The sequence below is a fragment of the Sphaeramia orbicularis genome, chromosome 20, assembly GCF_902148855.1.
Source record: "Sphaeramia orbicularis chromosome 20, fSphaOr1.1, whole genome shotgun sequence".
Taxonomy (NCBI): Eukaryota; Metazoa; Chordata; class Actinopteri; order Kurtiformes; family Apogonidae; genus Sphaeramia; species Sphaeramia orbicularis.
The window spans coordinates 27,576,233-27,596,424 of NC_043976.1; the positions used below are offsets into that span (position 1 = coordinate 27,576,233).

Genomic DNA, 20,192 nt, shown 5'->3' on the forward strand with positions numbered 1-20,192 from the left:
TTCATGCAACTATTGATTAGGAACCTTTTTATATTGTTTTTCTATATTCATGAGGTCAGTGAGCACTTTTAGACTAAGAGCTCAAGCCAAAGTGCACGGCAAATTAAACTTTAATTCAATGCAGAACGACTAGAACAAATGATAAAACTGCAAATGGTGCTGTCTCAGAAAGTGCCACCACGCGAATAGAATCTGCTATTATTCACTGTGATGACACAGCTGACAATGCCGGTAATTAAAGTAAATACTGTTTTAATAAGATACAATGCTGTATTTAAAAGATTATCTGCACCAGTGCTGTAACTGTCACTGTTACCTTGTTTATTCTCCGGTCATAAAACAGCTCCCAGTCTTTCTCTTTTAATTAGTCGGGTCCTCTTTGTTGAGTCGGCATCATTATTATGATTGATAAAGTCCCATTGATCTAGTAAGACAGGGTTTTATAACGTCTCTATCCTATTTGAATCATAAGCCTTTTAATCCAGCTCACACATCGACAAACACACAACCAGAACAAACAATCGCACACCTTTATTTGTGTAAACACAGTTATTGTCTGGTTTATTATCAATAATCTGTTTTATTCTACAGCCAGTCCTCCTCTCCTGCTGTACACATGAAAAACCCCAATAATGCACTTCCTTCATCTGTTTCTTTGTTTGTATATTCTTTTATATTTACCCCGAGTGGTAAAGTAATCTGAGATTTGGGGGCGAAAAGGTCCTACTTAGTCTGAAATGGTGGATAAGGGATTAACGGTGCTTAAAATACTCTTGATTTATGGCCTCATTTCTGATGGTGCATGTAATTAAAGCTACAATATCTAATATTTTCACATTAAAAGATCTAAAAACCATTCAGACAATGTTATGCAATTTTGCAGCCTTACATCACATTGTATTAAATGTTTCCATTAATACAATATATATATTGTAATATATTCCAAGTATGTAATAATGCTCACATTCAGAAAAGTTTATAGATTTATTTGATGTGTCAGTGACATTATATCATTATCAATGTTACTGTACAAGAAGGAATCAATAAAATGGGAAAACCTGTCACTAAACATGCTATTAATATATTACACATGTAAACACAGCTGTTGCCTGAGTCATGTCAGATACAATTTCTTGAGATGTAACTGTGGAAAAAAAAATCACCAATTTGAAGAAGAAACTGGTGGCAGAAATACTATACATATGCATTTAAGGGCATATTTATTAATAAAATCTATTTTTTTTATTTATTTTACTAACACTACCAAATTTCCATCTATTCTAAGTTTTCAAAAGCACCTTCTTCTTCTAAAACAACAGAAATCAGCCCGTTTAATCACTTCACTGTTTTAGAAACAAGTAAAATCTACTGTATGATGTCACCAAATACTGAAGCACAAGCCTCCAGTCGGTTGTTAAATGTTTTTCATGAAACTTTTGGCTCTCTTTATATTTCAGAGGCCTCCCATGATCCCTCACTTATGGCTATTACATCGCTAAGTCATTTATTATTGTTCTGATTGAGAGATGTCTAGTGGTAGAGATTATATACTGTATGTTTAATAAAATATTAAAAGCAGCATCAATATGCCATTGTAATTTGTCCAATGTAAAAAAAAGCTAATATTGACCACAATAAACCTTGAACTCACCAATGTCTGACATCTCGGGGACTCGAGCGAAGTACGGGTTCTTGGTAAAACGTGGCTCATTGTCATTGATGTCGTGAATCTTGATGATGAACTCAGACTCGCCCTCCAGCGCCTCGTTGGTGAAGCGGTTGACGGCTTTGGCGTGGAGGATGTAAAAGGCCTTCTCCTCCCTGTCCAGCCTTTTGGTGGCGTGAATGTCCCCTGACTTCTCGTCGATCTTGAACAGGGTCCCGGCTCCTTCCCCGTTGAGAACGTACCTCACGCTTCCATCTCCTCGATCTGAATCTGAATGAAGCTGTGTGAAGAGAAAAACAAAACAAAAAAACAGTGTGATCATCAACCCTTTAACCTCTGATGTGTCTGTGGTGAGCATCCTACATGTATGATTTATTTTAAATATTCATAAAAATTCAACCATTTGCTCAAGAGAAAAAATGTCAAAACATGCTGATAGAAGAGACGTTGTTCTTTCCATAGACATCTGGGCATGCTCAGTACACCCCCCACCGCCAGTGTAATGGTGGGTAAAACACAGAGCAGTGAGTGAGACCAACTCGCTATAAAAATAGACAGTTTGGGGATTTTTTTTCCCACCGTTTTCCTTTTTTTCAGTTTTTTGTTTTTACTGTTGTTTCCTCTGTTGCGATTTTCCTTTATTTATTTTCTACTGTGTTTTTACAGAGTTTTGACCATGTAACTGCTTTATGGAGTTCAACCAGGTGGACTTATTTAGAAAAAAAAAAGAGCCCCAAAACAAAAACTACTGGGCCAAACTTCAAATCCTTATTGTTTAGTGTGTTCCAGTTCACAGTTCATACTAAACATTCTAAATCTCTTATTGATGTACATTCTGAGTGCCTTATTTAGTAAAAATCTGTCAAACTTCAATTCCTCTTTTTGTCTTTTTCTGTTATTCCACCCTGTCTGACCCTAAAACACACAGTAAAGCAAAACCACTGAAGAAAAGGAACACAAGCGCATACTCACAGCAGCTTTTATGACACTGAAACAGACGCAAATTCACAGCAGCACGGGTTAAGATGCACGGAGCACCGAACAACAATATCCAGTGACAGTTTGTAGCATTTTCATTCTAATAAATTTCCACTTTGCTGCTCTCTGTTTCTAATTGTCATAGCACAACAATGACTCAAAGTCCAGTTTCTTAAAAGCTTTCAAATTGGCTTAATTTTCTCTTATTAACACCATGTGTCAGCCTCAGCTTTCTCCAGGGGAAAATAAAACAGCTGCTTAAGTTGAGTAAAGTAGCCAGAGCTCATAGAAAGTTCATTTACATAAAGTCTAATAAAAAAGCAAAAACATCCTAGTAGTGGATATAGTTTGACTGGCAGGTGATCTATTCGAAAAACATCCCAGCAATGAGCACTTTGTACCAAAGATGTCAACAAAATCTAATTTCAAAGCAGAATCACACATCCACTTAAGTATTACTGATACATCTGACCAATCTGGGCCTTGGCGAAGAAACACTGACAGCTTTGATAAGTGCGTTTGGTGTTATTTAACAGATTCATATCATCTTTAGTAAACTGTCAACGCATTAAGGAGATGACTTCACCTCATCTCTGTGAAATCCACGTCCTTCTAGGGAGGAAAACACACACGCCGGAGTGTTTAAAATGTATTCGCTGCTGATGTTACATGCAGGTTGTCATCGTGCTTTTTACCGCAGGGCCTCCGTGGCATTTTCACAGCACTGTAAAACAGAATGCCAATGGGTCGAAGTCTGTGAAGCACCAGCTCGAGTGCGTGCACGTCCACCGTCTGCCAATCCCTGATGGATCAGCAACATGAACAACATGCCAGAGGACCACGAGAGTCTACTTGTCTGTGGAGCTCCTCATTATTATTTGCGCTCTCCCTCTCTATCTCCTGTTTAATTTTTTTTTTCTGCATGAACAGCAGCTTAGCATGCTCTGACATTTTAATTCCACCACCAAATCCCCCCCAACATATTTATCTCAGAGAACTCATCAAAAGCTTGTCCAGTCATTTCCCCTCCCACTGCTTCACTGCCTACTTCCCTTTAATAACCAAGAACATAGTAATAATTACAGAAAGAGGTAAAGGGCAAAAAGGGCACGTGTTTGCAGACAAGTGAGGCAAAAAGCATCTACATGTTTACTTTCATAACTCACTCCAATGTCTTTTACCAGCGTTGTGCAAGTTACTTCCAAACAGTAATTCATTACGAATTACTTGCAGGGGTGAAAATCACAGTTTATAGTTGGGGGGGACAGTAAACAGTAAAATCTCAGGGGAAAAAATGCTATGTTTTTACTGTGCTGTCTGGCATTCTCTCTTACTCTCCTATGAAACTTGCCTTACAGTGTTGTTCAGATGTTTTAGATAATGATATTAACCCATAAAGACCCAAACATCCACCATCAAATACAACAATATATTGATTTAAAATGTTTAACACCTGTTGATCCACTAATCCTATCAATCCATGAAAATAATTGCTGTAAAATGCAGTTTGTCATCTTTTCATGGTCATCAGATATGACCCATTTGGACGTTAAGAGGCTCTGTAGTGAATGTGTCATCTTCTAAAACATTGATTCACCAGTAAAACCCATGGAGTTTGATAAATGATAGTGGATGGAGACACTTTATTATGTTCGGTTAATGAGAGATTGACTGAAAAAGTCACTTTTTCTTCAGTTTTCTCTGTTTTTGATATAACTTTAATCTGAGCTTTCATGAACATCTACATCAGGGGTGTCAAACTCATTTTAGTTCTGGGGCCACATTCAGCTAAATTTGATCCGAAGTGGGCCGAACCAGTAAAATAATAACATAATTCTATACAAATAATGTCAATGTCATGTGTAATTTTAACAATATTCTGCCTCAGTTTATCATTTACACACGTACACTATAACTTTAGGATCACAGTGCATCTACAAATACACAAAACATTAGCAACAGGCAGAATCTTGTTAAAATTGTACTTACTTCTCTTATGACATTTCAGGTTGTTCATATTTGTTCAGGTTATTTACATTTTTTTGTGAAATTATACTTTGTTTTAGTGTAAATACATAAAAATATTTACATTTACAAAGGGAAAAGTTCAGAGTTGTCATTATTTATATGTCATTATGATAGTATTTTACTGGTCTTGCCCACTTGAGATTGAATTAGTCTGAATGTGGAACCTGAACTAAAAGGATTGTTAATATCTTAATATGTAATTTTTTTTTTTTTTTTTTTAATTTTCACAAATTCATCCTAAGGGCCAGACTGGACCCTTTGGCGGGCCAGATTTGGCCCCCGGGCCACATGTTTGACACCTGTGATCTACATGATCAGAAAATTAAATATAGAAAAATAACTGATATTCACTAAAGAATGCAAAATACTGAGGATACTGTTAGACTAAATGGTGATAAATAACTTAAGAAAAATGTATTTGGGAACTGCCACAACAATAGTACTGGGTCTTTATGAGTTAAATATAGGAAAATACATGATTTACATTGAAAGAAATTAAAAATACGGAGGATTACAGGGTGGGGAAGCAAAATTTACAATGAACATTTAGTTGTTTTTTCTCAGCAGGCACTACATCAATTGTTTTGAAACCAAACATACTGATGTCATAATCACACCTAACACTATTATCCATACCTTTTCAGAAACTTTTGCCCATATGAGTAATCAGGAAAGCAAACGTCAAAGAGTGTGTGATTTGCTGAATGCACTCGTCACACCTCAGCTTTCGATTTTGCGATAAATCTGTCATTTCTGCGGTTCAGAACAGCATCGACAGTGAAGATCTTTTCATCTGAAAAGATCGTTACAATGGAGGACTTTTTCTTGAACCATGTAAGAATTTTCTTGCACCTTTCCAATCTCTTTTCCTTCATAGCTGTTGTCAACAAGTGTTTTGGTGTTCTTGTGTAAGAGTTTGACTTCAAATAATATTTTACTGCATTTCTAACGGTCTTGTTGTCTACCTCAAGTTCAATTGCCATTTTTCTCATGGATTTGGTTGGATCCTTTAGGATTTTGGATATGAGAGCTTTAATAAAAGCTTTGGTACGTTTTTTTGTTGCTTCCTCCACTTCCAGACTTTCTCGTAATAGTTTTGCTCATAGTCATTCTCTTCTTTACATTATAAACAGTCTTTATGGACACTCCAACTATTTTTGAAATCTCCTTTGGTGTGACGAGTGCATTCAGCAAATCACACACTCTTTGACGTTTGCTTTCCTGATTACTCATATGGGCAAAAGTTTCTGAAAAGGTATGGATAATAGTGTTAGGTATGATTATGACATCAATATATGTTTGGTTTCAAAACAATTGACGTAGTGCCTGCTGACAAAAAACAACTAAATGTTCATTGTAAATTTTGCTTCCCCAACCTGTATATTAAAATAAATGATGATAAATTACTTAAAAAAGGTTAAATGGAGAGAAAAATTCATTTGGGAACTGCCACAAAAGTAGCACTGGGTCTTTATGGGTTAAAAGTAATAATAGTATCTTTATCCTAGATCTATCCTGGGCATGACATTTAACTGCATCCACCTACTGCCTTACAGATTCAGCTACTAGTAAGTGGAGTTACTGTTAATCCAGGAGGCTCATATCATCCATTATCATCATTGATAAACATTAATCTAATCTAAATGATCCAGTGACATTTATGGTGTGTTGTTTCTGAAGACCCGCACGAGCTTGCTAATAATCATTAGCTGCTAGCTTAACCGGGATGCTGATAAAATGCGGTGAAATTGGGAAAAAGCAGGACAAATGTTGCTGTTCCTATTACAAGCGTATGGTTGCTGAACAGTTGGTGTGATAAATAACTTACTGTCTTTCACTCGTTGTGGTTTTATATCTCCGTTTGACTATACCTACGTCTGACTCGCTAAAATAGAATCAATGCACCTGTCGTTCGCGCTGCTAGTTAAAGGCAAACTTCCGGACTGTACCACTGTGAGGAAGGTGCGGGGGGGTTGGAATTTCCAAAACTTAAAAAAAAACATGGTTTCACTTTTATTATATATAAAACCACTTGTATCGTGCCTTCATTGGATCTTGATGAATTATTCGAAATTATTTGCTTGTTTTTTGTTTTGTTTTTTTTTTGGGGGGGACAACCGTATTATTGGGGTCAGTCCCTCCTGACCCCCCTGTTATTTAAAAGTAATTCTTTACTCCACAAAAAGTAAACCTTACAGTAAACAGTGTTGGGAGTAGGTTGTGACAAAAGTAATGCATTTTAGTAATAGATTACCTTTTTGCTGTAACACAGTAGTGTAAGGCTTTACTAGTCAATTTTCAGTAATATTTTACTCGGTAGATGTTCAGTAGTGCTTGCGTTATAACACACTTTTCGCCCATAATTTAATTGCTCAAATGAAAAGAAAAAAAAAAAAAAGGCAAGACTATAGACCTCAAGACTTATTTTTCCTATTAAATGTAATTTTTTTACATGCTTGTTGATGTCATTCACTTTGTTAAAGAATAGTTTGTAGATATAAACTTTTTCATAAAATAATTAAACTTTTTTCACTCTAAAACATTGAATTTAGACATAAAAAGTTTGGAATTTACATTATTTTTTACATTACTATGTTATCATTTTACTGGTCCAGCCCACTTCAGATCATACTGGGTTGTATGTGGCCCTTGAATTAAAATTAGTTTAATATCCCTACCTTAAGGAATCAAAAGTTCTATTTCCTGTTGGTGTTCAGCCAGTGGGTGAAGATATACCATTGTTAGTCTGTAATTAGTATTATAATGTAAATTAACGTTTAACTGTTACCCGTGGTAACACCACCATGAATGTACTTTGTTTCTATTTTTTACACATATTATGGTTATATAATGTAAATGCTGTGAATGAGTTTATTATAATTTGGTATAGGCCTATTTGTTCATTGTCCAGGTTTGAAGTTTAAAGCCAGGAGTGAGTACTTGAAACTATGTTAAGTTACTGATGAAAAATGGGGGTGGGATTAAATAAGTTTTCCTCATCACACTCCTTTTTGAGCATACATTAATGTATTAAAGTAATGTACCTGAATGTATTTTTGTTGAATGCTTTTGTTATATGCAGGTTATTTGTGTTGTAAATGCTTGCTCACTCAAAATAAATGAAATGAAATGAAATGAAATGAATGAATGAATGAAAGACAGCAGAAGACAGTACATTGGCCACATAACACAACGTATGCTCATAACTAACCCTAACCCTGCTTTACAGAAGCTAGTTAGCATGATCCCTATGATCAGTAATGACAAGGTAAGTTAACGTTTCTATGACTAGTTAGAATTCTTTATCAATAGCGGAACATGTAAAATGCTGAAAAAAAATACAAGTGTTCCTGTTGGGATTCTAACATCGTAGACCGTAGCATTACTTACCGACTTATCTGTTCACATGTACAGTTCAGTTCATCTGGACGATTATTATTATTATTATTATTATTATTATTATTATTATTATTATTATTATTATTATTATTATTATTATTATTAGGTTTCAAACATGCGACCCAGGGGCCAAATCCAGCCCGCCAAAGGGTCCAGTCCGGCCCTTGGGATGAATTTGTCAAACGCAAAAATTACACTAAAATATTAACAATCCTTTTAGTTCAGGTTCCACATTCAGACCAATTCAACCTCAAATGGGTCAGATCAGTAAAACACTATCATAATGACATCTAAAAAAACAACTTCAAATGTTTCTCTTTGTAAATGTAAATATTTTCATGTATTTACACTAAAAACAAAGTATAATTTTGCAAAAAATGTAAATAACCTGAAAAGTCTTAAGAGAAGTAAGTACAATTTTAACAATATTCTGCCTGTTACTTAATGTTTTGTGTGTATTTGTAGATCCACTGTGATCTGTAAGTTATAATGTACATGTGTAAATGATAAACTGAGGCATAATATTGTTAAAATTATACTATTTTTTCAGTTTGTTCATGTTATTCATGTCTTTTGAAAAGATAGTTTGAAGACGTAAACCTTTTCATAAAGTAAATTAACTTTTTTCGCTCTAAAACATAGAGAAAAGTTTGGAGTTGACATTATTTATATATTATTATGTTATTATTTTACTAGTTCGGCCCACTGCAGATCAAATTTGGCTGAATCTGGGCCTTGAACTAGAATGAGTTTGACACCCCTGTACTATGGGGTGTAAATTTTTGTGTCCCATTGCTCTCTTATCTCTTGCATTTTTTTTGGGGGGGGGGCTCGCACCATTGATGATGAGAGTCTCTATGTATCTCAAAAGTAGTACATGAGTCATGTAACGCATAATTCTGAGACACTACTATTGTAAGGTAAGGACTTACTTTTAAATAACACTAACAAGTAATCTGTAGTGGATTACAATTTGGAAGTAACTTGCACAACACTGACTGTAATGCGTTACTTTTGTGACGCGGTCTGCCTTTTACTGACACCTCACTTGATTGTGATGATGTGAATGTATTTTCCACTGTTGTTGTGTCTGGAGGCGCTCTTGGCTCCGCCGGTGGACAGACTGAGGGAGGATATTGTGCGTTGCAGCTGGGTCACATGGGAGCACATTGCAAAGTCTCTCTTCTCATCATATATTAAAAAGCTTTTCATCCCAGGTGCTCGGAAGCTTTACTAATTCATGCTGTTTTATCAGGGCAAAGCTGGCACATGTGAGACGAACAGCTTTGTGGATTAGCATCTTTAACACTATTTTGTTCGCCTGCTTGAATGCGGGTAAAAAATGACTGTTTTCATTCCCTTTCTCTGTCTGTCTAACCAAGCCAGTCGAGTGTGTTGCAGAATTTTAGCATCTTCGGATTAGGATCTAGCACTGTTTCACTCACCCACTTGAAATCTGGTCAAAACAAGTCTTTTTTTTTTTTTTTTTTTTTTCATCCTCTCTGTCTAACCAAGCCATGAGAATATCCTGTAGAATTTTATTTGTTTTCTGTTCTGCTTTACAGTATGTGCCTCCAAACAGAGACTCAGTTGGCTGAAAACAATCCACTTCAACATTATTATCTTTCTCCCGCTGTTATAGCTGCAATGTCCTTCTCTGTGATTGTCTATCAAGCTGCCTATCTCTGCCGGCACAACAATTCAGTTAATAACCGTTGAGTCCTCTCCTTTCGCCTGAGATGTGAGATAGACAGTGTGACATATGCTGCGTCGACTGTCATTTCTATGGAAACGGAGAGATCTTGCGGTTGTGAGGAGTTCCTCCTTGTTTCCCTGTAGGATAATACAAAGCAGCTCGGAGTATCGAACTCCAGCGCTTGCTGCATTGACCCCGTCCCTCCCAGTTGCCCACCTTGCTGGTAAGGAGAATTTACTGCTGCCCTTCTACTCAAATTAAGAGGGGAAAAAAAAAACCTCTCCCAGAAATCAATGTGGCAGTCCAACGTGCATTCACAATGGCCCTTTGATCAATTTATATCGAAAATACAATTAAACTGTCACAGGGGGGAGAAAAGAAAGCCACATGTGCATTCAGTATGGTCACCAAGAAGCCCTGGCACATCAATAGCCAGCCCTTCCTCCTCTGGCCTCCTATGGTACCAAATCGTAAAAAAAAAAAAAAGCCAGAGAGCATGACGCTATTTCCATTAACACTATGACTTTTGCTCTTTTGTCAAAATGAAGCACACTGCAGATAAAAAAAAAAATTCATCATATCGAGTCATTCTACTAATAAATGACCCACAAAACCTCATTTTCTTAAAGCAACTAACAATAAAAACCAATATTTTTTCATTTATTTCACTACACTGCCAAATTCCTTATAATATTAAACTATTTCTTTTGATAATACAGATGTAAAAACATCATTTTCTTATAGAAATGCTCCTGGAAACACACTGCAGATAAGATTTGTACTCTCATATGTGTACAGTAAATATAAAGCTAAAACCAATTACCTTAGTTTAGCCAAAAAAAGACTGGAAGCACAGGAAAACAGCTGAATATAAGAAAGTGATTAAATCTGCCTACAAGCACCTCTTACACTCACTAATGTCATATCTTATTGGCTTAATCCGTGCTAGTTATGCTAAGCTAAACTAACCAGCTGCTGGCTGTAGCTCTAAGTGGTATTAATACTGTTATTAACTTTTAAGCAAGAAAGCAAATAAGTATATCTGCAAAATGAATGTGAAATAATCCTCTACAAAACTTATTAAAAGTTGCAAAGTCGATTCATAGTTTTTGAAATTTAGAGCTGCAGTTAAAACGTGCACATCTTCGACCATGCAAACTTAGACTGTTTGTAGTCGAAGACAGTCTGTTCATTTAAATGTTATTTTTGTTTTTGTTTCATTTTGTTTCTTTGCATGTTTGACATAAATAAATAAATGAATGAATAAATAAATAAATAAATAAGATTGCTTAAACTTGGTGAATTTCTGCATGAGCCAAGTCCGACTTTTACCATCACGGTTGATTAGTAATAGATTTATGGCCAAATATTTGCAAATATTTTTAGTATTTATATTATATATTAATATTTGGAGTTAGGCTTTTAATTTACAATGAGTAAAATAATCTGTGGATCAATTTGTAAAATCTAGAGTTGCAGTTAAAACATGCAAACTTGGTTAATCTTGGTAATTACATAGACTTTCATAAGCAGTGTTCACCCAATTTTGTTATTGTTGTGATTGAAAAACCAGCAGAAGCTGTCATGTTTGATTTATCAGAAATTTATCAGTGTATGACTAAATGTTTGCAAATATTTTTATCTTGAAGCAGATAATGGTTGTAATGTCTGAGTATAAACAGAAATCTGGTCATTTGGACTAAAAATGAACACTAATTTACCAAAAAAAAAAAAAAAAAAATCAAATGGAGTTGGGCTGTTAATTTACAATAAGTGAAACAATCTGCAGAATTTATTAACAGTTTCAAAATCAGTTCAGTTTCTAAAAGTTAGAGATCCAGTAAAAATACACAAACTTGGTTAAACTTGGTGAATTATATAGATTTCCATAAGCAGTGTTATTCTATTCATCCAGTTTTGTTATTGTTGGGATTGAAAGAGCAGCAGAAGTTGTCATGATTAATTTATCAGTAATGATTTCATAAAGGTTGATTAGTCATAGATGTACGACTAAATATTTGCAAGTATTTTTTTTTATCTTGAAGCAGAAAAGGGTTGTAATGTAAAGAGTATAAACAGAAATCTGGTCATTTGGACTAAAAATGAACAAAATAATTTACCAAAAAAAGATGAAGTTGGGCTGCAGAATTTATTAACTGTTTCAAAATCAGTTCAGTTTCTAAAATTACAGTTAAAACATGCAAACTTGGTTAAACTTGGTGAATATTATAGATTTTCATAAGCAATGTTCATCCATTCATCCAATTTTATTATTGTTTTGATTGAAAGAGCAGTAGAAGTTGCTGTGCTTAAGTTATCAGGTTAAAGGTTGATTCGTAATAGATGTACAATGAAATATTTGCAAATATGGTTGATCTTGAAGCAGAAAATAGTTGTAATGAAACATGGTAATTTGGACTAAAAATAAGCAAAATAATTTACCAAACAAGGTGGATTTATCTGTAACACTAGAAGCACTCAGAGAGCGCAGACCTCCGCCAAGGCTGTTCAGTGGCCCCCCCCCCCGTGGGCCCCCCCACCCCCAATCACCACCAAAATTGAATCATTTCTTCCTTATCCCATTTCCAACAAACCCTGAAAATTTCATCCAAATCTGTCCATAACTTTTTGAGTTATGTTGCACACTAACGGACAGACAAACAAACAAACAAACAAACAAACAGACAGACAGACAAACAAACAAACAAACAAACAAACCCTGGCAAAAACATAACCTCCTTGGCGGAGGTAATTACTGGGCTGTTAATTTACAATAAGTGAAATAATCTTCTGCAGAACTCCTTAAAAGTTTCAAAGTCGGTTCAGTTTCTAAAATTACAGTTAAAACATGCAAACTTGGTTAAACTTGGTGAATTATGAAGATTTTCATGAGCAGTGTTCATCCATTCATCCAATTTTGTTATTGTTTTGATTGAAAGAGACTTAGAAGTTGCTGTGCTTAATTTATCAGGTTAAAGGTTGAAATATTTGCAAATATGTTTGATTTTGAAGCAGAAAATGGTTGTAATGAAATATGGTAATGTGGACTAAAATGAGAAAAATTATTTACAAAAAAAAAGATGGAGTTGGGCTGTTAATTTACAATAAGTGAAATAATCGGCAGAATTTATTAACTGTTTCAAATCAGTTCGGTGTCTAAAATTGCAGTTAAACCATGCAAACTTGGTTAAACCTGGTGTATATTATAGATTTTCATAAGCAATTTTCATCCATTCATCCAATTTTATTATTGCTTTGATTGAAAGAGCAGTAGAAGTTGCTGTGCTTAATTTATCAGGTTAAAGGTTGATTAGTAATAGATGTATACTGAAATATTTGCAAATATGTTTGATCTTGAAGCAGAAAATGGTTGTAATGAAATATGGTAATGTGGACTAAAAATGAGAAAAAATATTTACAAAAAAAAAAAAGATGGAGTTGAGCTGTTAATTTACAATAAGTGAAATAATCTGCAGATTTTATTAACTGTTTCAAAATCAGTTCGGTTTCTAAAATTGCAGTTAAAACATGCAAACTTGGTTAAACTTGGTGAATTATGTAGATTTTCATGAGCAGTGTTCATCCATTCATCCAATTTTGTTATTGTTTTGATTGAAAGAGACTTAGAAGTTGCTGTGCTTAATTTATCAGGTTAAAGGTTGAAATATTTGCAAATATGTTTGATCTTGAAGCAGAAAATGGTTGTAATGAAATATGGTAATGTGGACTAAAAATGAGAAAAAATATTTACAAAAAAAAAGATGGAGTTGGGCTGTTAATTTACAATAAGTGAAATAATCGGCAGAATTTATTAACTGTTTCAAAATCAGTTTGGTTTCTAAAATTGCAGTTAAAACATGCAAACTTGGTTAAACTTGGTGAACTATATAGATTTTCATGAGCAGTGTTCATCCATTCATCCAATTTTATTATTGTTTTGATTGAAAGAGCAGTAGAAGTTGCTGTGCTTAAGTTATCAGGTTAAAGGTTGATTAGTAATAGATGTATACTGAAATATTTGCAAATATGTTTGATCTTGAAGCAGAAAATAGTTGTAATGAAATATGATAATTTGGACTAAAAAAAAGCTAAATAATATACCAAACAAGGTGGATTTCTCTGTAAAATTACTGGGCTGTTAATTTACAATAAGTGAAATAATCTTCTGCAGAACTTCTTAAAAGTTTCAAAGTCGGTTTAGTTTCTAAAATTGCAGTTAAAACATGCAAACTTGGTTAAACTTGGTTTCAGAAGTTCTCACTTTTTAGAAAAGGCAGGCTTTAAGGAACTCAAAAGCAAACCACGAGGGAGGATTCTTTTTTTTTTTTTTTTTTAAGTTTTTAATCCAGTTCTGAAACAAACTGCGAAGGTTTTTTACTCTACATCATCAGTGGCGTGATATACGTTTCAAAACCTTCCACTTAATTGGCCCGCTCTGCTGAGTGATAACCACAATATTTCCAGTGGTTGGCATTTTTTCACAGACGATATTTGTTTCTATTCCTACGTGCTTCATCTTTCAGTTTGAAGTGGGCTGAGGAGTGAAGTGGTACTCATCAGACATCTGTGCGTGAGAACTTAGAAGCAAGCCATCTTTGTTTGTGAAATTTATCAGCTTCAAGAGGAGCAAATGTTAGTGGAGACTCGATTTGGCCGCCATTTGTGCTTCACTCGAGTCAGGCCAAAAAGATGGCACTGGAAATAGGCTGCTTAGGGCAATTAGCCAGTTAGCCTTTAAGGCCTTGTGTCCTGGCCTGTTGAGAACTGGCTGCCTTCTATGTAGCCAGATGGTAGCCTCAGTCTGTGCACAAAAATAGCCTATCAAATGCCTGTTGATGTGTAAACTTGAGATATGTGGTCCGAGCTGCAGAGACTTAAAGGTGAAATGTCAGTTAACATGCATTTCTCTCTTGTGGACATCTTTTGTTTTGTGTCCCGTGCATAATTTGCAGCATGTTAGCTTTTAATTAAGGGCAATTGCGAACAGTTTGTGTACACTTTGCTGCAGGGTCGTGTCTACTACTCATCTGACGTCATGTTCGCAGTGTTGATTCTGGGAAAATGGAATTTTTTAACAATCTGACGAAGAGGTTTGAGCTCTATCTATCCAAGGTGGCTCACGAATGTAACTGTACCTCTAATTTTGAACATTTTAACACGTAGAAAGTCTTTAATTCATAATGTTTATTACTTAATATTCCTGCTGATGTGGTGTTGTTTTATGTATTGTGTTTTTAATCATTTGAATATATATTTTTATACATTGTGCCTACACTGAAGGAGAGCAACCCTTAATTTCATTATAATAATAATAAACTGTATTTGTATAGCACCTTTCATACAGAAATTGTAGCCCAAAGTGCTTCACATTGATTGAAAAAAATACAATATTAAAATACATTTAGATTTGATTAGAAATACAATAAAATAAAAATAAATATAAAAACAGCGCACATTAAAATATTTGATTATGCATAGAATTTTTGAAGTGCAAGAAATAAGATGAAATGTGAGAGAAATACAAAAAAATAAAAATAAAAGCAGCGCACATTAAAATATTTGATTATACATAGAATTTTTGAAGTGCAAGAAATAAGATGAAATTTGAAATACAGTAAAATAAAAAATAAAAACAGAAATACAATAAAATAAAAATGAAAAACCGCACATTCCTGGTTCCTGAATTGTGACCTCATTTTTATCTCCTTTCAAAGGCTAATGAGAATAAAAATGTTTTTAATTTGGTTTTAAATATATTCAGTGAACTGGCTTCTCTAATGTCTTTTGGAATTGTATTCCATAACTTTGGTGCATAGTTAGTAAAGGCTGCGTCCCCCATTTTCTTTGTAATATTTCTGGGAGTCGCTAGTAACCCTGCGTTTGATGACCTCATTGGAACTTGTTTTCTGTTTTTTTGTTTTTTACAATGACAACTCAATAAACTCAATAATATTTAATTTTCTACAAACCTTAAAAGACTCTTCCAGTGTAAAGGTAGTAGAAGAAGTTGTAAAATCATTAACTTACATAAAAATGTAAGTATTACACAGTAGAAACAAGTAAAAGTCCTGAAGGAGAATATTGCTAAAAGTATTAGCATCAAAAATAACCGTGGTCATTATGCAGGGTTTTTTTTTTTTGTTTTTTTTTAATCACTAATAAATACTGTATTTACGGGGATATTTTTATGTTGTTGCCCATCATTGTAATAGTAACAGTAATTTTCATGTACTATGTATAAAACATCAAATTATTTAATTATAAGATGTATAAAATAAGTATAATAATTACAGGTGTCAATTAAATGCAGTGTAAAAGATAAAATATCTCTAAAATTTAATTAATTAACACAGTATGGAGTAGTGCAACATGAAAAAACAAAATATACAGGAAAAAATGTGTACTTAACTGGGAAAATCTATTTGTTTTTATCCCACCACTGGTAGGAGGAATACTTTACTATGCTTTAAATGAGGATAAACACGTTTCAAGCATGTTTTATTACATTTAATTTAAGTGATCATTTTAGATTTAAAGCTATAATATGTAATGTGTCTGCATTCAAATATAGGGGCTTTATCTATGTTTTCCCTCTGTTTATTTATTGTTTTATATTTATCCTGAGTGGTAAAATAATCTGAGTGCTGGGGGCAAAAAAGGTCATAGTTAATCTGGGATTAACATTGTTTGAAATACTTTCGGATTGTGGCCTTGTTTATGATGTTACACATTGTAATTACATATCATACACATCATCATACACAACATATCAATACACAGTTCATGTATAGTTTGCTTGACTTTCCATTCCTATTGATTTGGAACATCATAATGATAAAATGTTCATTTGTCCATATTTATAATGACAGTCAAATGATGTCAAATCATTATTTCTTAGTTATAGGATGATTTTTCTTAATGAATGAGACTTGATTGAACTGTATAGAGCATTCAAAACGACAGCATTGATAGAAAAAAAATGAGTAAAATTAAATAAAAATAAAGAATATAAAGAATTTTGCCAGCGTAGACGAAAAAGTAAACAGAATTTTTGTAGCTCAATGATATAGAAGCCTGAATTCAATGGGTCTCAATGCTATTGTCCATATAAATGTATATTATATCAAATGTTTTCACCAATATTCATCTAAATTCATAAATCCTACCTGATTGAAGGGCCTGGTCCATGTGATCACCACTAAACATGCATAATTCAATAAATGTAAAACTTTAATACACTACAGACACCATTTCTGAGTCAAGTTGTAGATTTTCATCTGCAATTTTCATCCAATTATATGTTTTGTTAATGTTTTGATTGAGACAGCAGGCAAAATTACCATGTTTATTTTATCCCTAATCATTGCAATAATGGATATAAGTGGAAATATTTCTAAATATGTTTATCTTGAAGCAGAAAAATGGCTGTAATATCTGAGTAAAAACAGCAGTCCAGTAAAAAAAAGATGGATTCAAAGGCTTTTAGACCGTTATTTTAGTTTGATCTAGTTAAAAGAAAATGGGATTATATGATTAAACAGAAAATTTGTTTTATGTTGTCGACTCAAATGTTTCGTCTTGAGGAAATACTGGTCCGCCCTTCATGAAACCCTATGTGTGAGCGAAACAGCGGTGGGCGGGCGATCGCATGGAAACAATTGCGAGGTGTCACGGTGATGTCGTCGCGTCTCGTTCGTACATCGCGTCGCCGCTGTCAGACAGATGTTCGCCAGTCTCGTCCCTGCATGACCTCATCACACCCTTTCCCCCGCCGCTCGCACCATGAAGCATAATTGAAGTAGCCCCCTCCCAGCGCACAAGCGGGAACTTATCGCCTAATCAACAAACACTGCCAATGTGTGCTCCAGGTCGCCGCTGGAGACCAGGGGGGCTGCCAGGCGCTGGTACCGCCAGGCCCGTCACATATTGCACACTCCTTGCTTCTATGCCAAGGTGAGCAGCTGGTAATGGAGTGCATGAACAGAGACTGAAAAAAATAAAACATCACCCCACCCTACCCCCAACAAACAAACAAATCCCCGCACCTCTCAACCCCGTTGCTAGAAGATCCTCCAGACCACAGGTGTCAAACATGCGGTCCAGGGGCCAAAACCGGCCCGCTAAAGGGTCCAATCTAGCCCCTCGGATGAATTTGTGAAATGCAAAAATTATAATAACGATAATAACAACCAAAGATGTGAAAATCAGTTTAGGTCAGTTCAATCTGAAGTGGGTCAGACAAGTGAAATGCAATAATAACAACCTATAAATGATGAAAAACACAAATTTTTGTCTTTTTTTTGTGTAAATAAAAAAGTAAAATTACACAAAAATGTTTATATTTCCAGACTATCCCTTTACAAAAAAAGTGAATAACCTAAAAAAAATATGAACAATATGAAATTTCTTAAAAGACGTATGTAGAATTTTATCAATATTCTGCCTGTTAATAAATATTTTGTGTATTTGTAGATCCACTATGATCTGTACTTTGTAATGCACATGTATAAATGATAAACTAAGGCGTAATATTGTTAAAATTGCACTTATTTTTCTTAAGAATTTTCAGGTTGTTCATATTTGTTCATGTTATGTTCAAGTACAGTTTACATTTTCTTTACGGAATTTTACTTTTTTCACTCAAAAACAGAGAAAACTTTTGTGTTGACATTATTTATAAGTTCTTAACCTTTTATTTATATTATTTTATTGGCCCAGCCCACTTTAAGATCATTATAGGCTGAATGCGGCCCCTGAACTAAAATGAGTTTGACACCCCTGCTCCAGACCCTCCCACCAGGGTCGCCTCAACTGCTGAGTCATACAGGACAAGACTAAGAAGTGTGTTGTGTCTCCGTTCAATTGCTTTTTCCTTTTTCTTCTGATTTGCAGCCCATTACTGGGGGCAAGTGTTTGCACGTGCACGCTGCAGTGTTTGTTCACATGCAGAGAACATTGTTCACTTGCTAGGGACTATGTTGTGGAGTCTACCCACTAGGCCCAGAACCACTGGGGCCTATCAGAGGCTGTAAATACTTTATGAGATATGATAGTGCAGCACAAACACTCCTCAACCACAGGCCATTAACCATTTTCAGTGGATGTGTGCCCTTTGGTAAAGTAAGAAATAATGAAATAAACAAACATTCTCTTCCCCCAGTGACAGCCTGGGCCCTCCGAGGCCTGTACGCAACTCGCCTGCTAATGAGAGACAGCGCACAATTCCCGTCCTGCAGGGGGGGGAGGAAAAAAAATCATTGGCCAATACAGCAAGATTAGCAAGATTAGCAGCCAACCAGCTCCCAAACAAAACACAGCCAGAGTCTCCTTTTCCCTCTCATCACAATCGCTTCTTTTAATTCCTTCCTGTTCCAAATGCTTTTGTTGCACTTGTTCAGGAAAGATTGCAGTTTCATTTGTTAGCGGCTCGATAAAGCAGTCGTAGAAAAAAAAAGCAACCGGGAGAGATTGAGTTGGCCAAATAACTAGGGACAACGTGTTGTAATTCAAGTGTAGTTTCATCATTCTATCTTTTACTGTGTGTCAAGAGCTGCTCCCTTGTTTATAATAACCTGCCATTGTGTTATTTCCAATTCATTTTTTTCCGCACAAACAAAAGTGGTTTTGTTCCATGCTGTGTTCTCTGGTTGCTGTGATGTCACTTGCAATGACAAAAGCTTTTCCTTTTGTGTTTTTTTTTTTGTGCTGTTTTCTTTCCGTTAGAGCCACTGTATTGTACAAAAAAAAAAAAAAATATGGCCTCCACCTGAGGATACAGATGCAGATGGTTGTTCTTGATGTTGAACCATGTGTTCGACTCAAAAGCTATTCATTCCCTTCAGGGCTTCATTCATCACTTGTACTTTATCTAGCAATTAACAAACAGTAATTGCAATCAGATAAGATCTACGTACTGCAATCCTATGTGACAACTGGCTAGTGAGCCGACAATGAGGAGAAGCACCCAGCTGCATGTACTTGGGGGGGGCTGGGATGGGGTGGGGTGGGGGGGGCCAACAAGCGCTCAGAGTCATGATTAAGTGTGGCGCTTGAAGGTTGATGCTTTAATGGCGTCTTCAGGAGGCAAGATCTCAGGTCACGGCCTCTGGTTCTGTAAAGTGTATACCACACACTGATAATCCATTCTTCTTCAGCTATTAGTCCTTTTTACAAGCTAAAAGGACGAGTGGCACATCAATCAGCACTCTCTAAAGACGAAGAGGTTTGATCATGCACTGCTCTTCCGTTTGATCTTCACTCACTCTTTTATTTTCTCTTCTATTCTACTTTTTTTTTTTGCCGTATTTGCTCGCCTCGTACCACAGCGAATGTTGTAATCCTTTTAGACCAGGGCTGAAAGTCAACTCAGGGAGGACGTATGTTGCAGAATCCCATTTGGTTGGATGACTCTATCCTCCGTGGACA

General features: G+C 35.2%; 1 protein-coding gene across 3 annotated transcripts in view; it reads right to left on the minus strand.

Annotated features, from left to right (window-relative positions):
* The window catches only part of LOC115410946 (cadherin-6-like), a 114,808-nt gene that overhangs the window by 40,818 nt on the left and 53,798 nt on the right, over positions 1-20,192 (minus strand). For all 3 annotated transcript variants that reach the window (XM_030122787.1, XM_030122785.1, XM_030122786.1), the window contains exon 3: positions 1,652-1,946. In XM_030122787.1, coding sequence (XP_029978647.1) covers positions 1,652-1,946 — 295 coding nt within the window. The remainder of the gene's footprint in view (positions 1-1,651; positions 1,947-20,192) is intronic.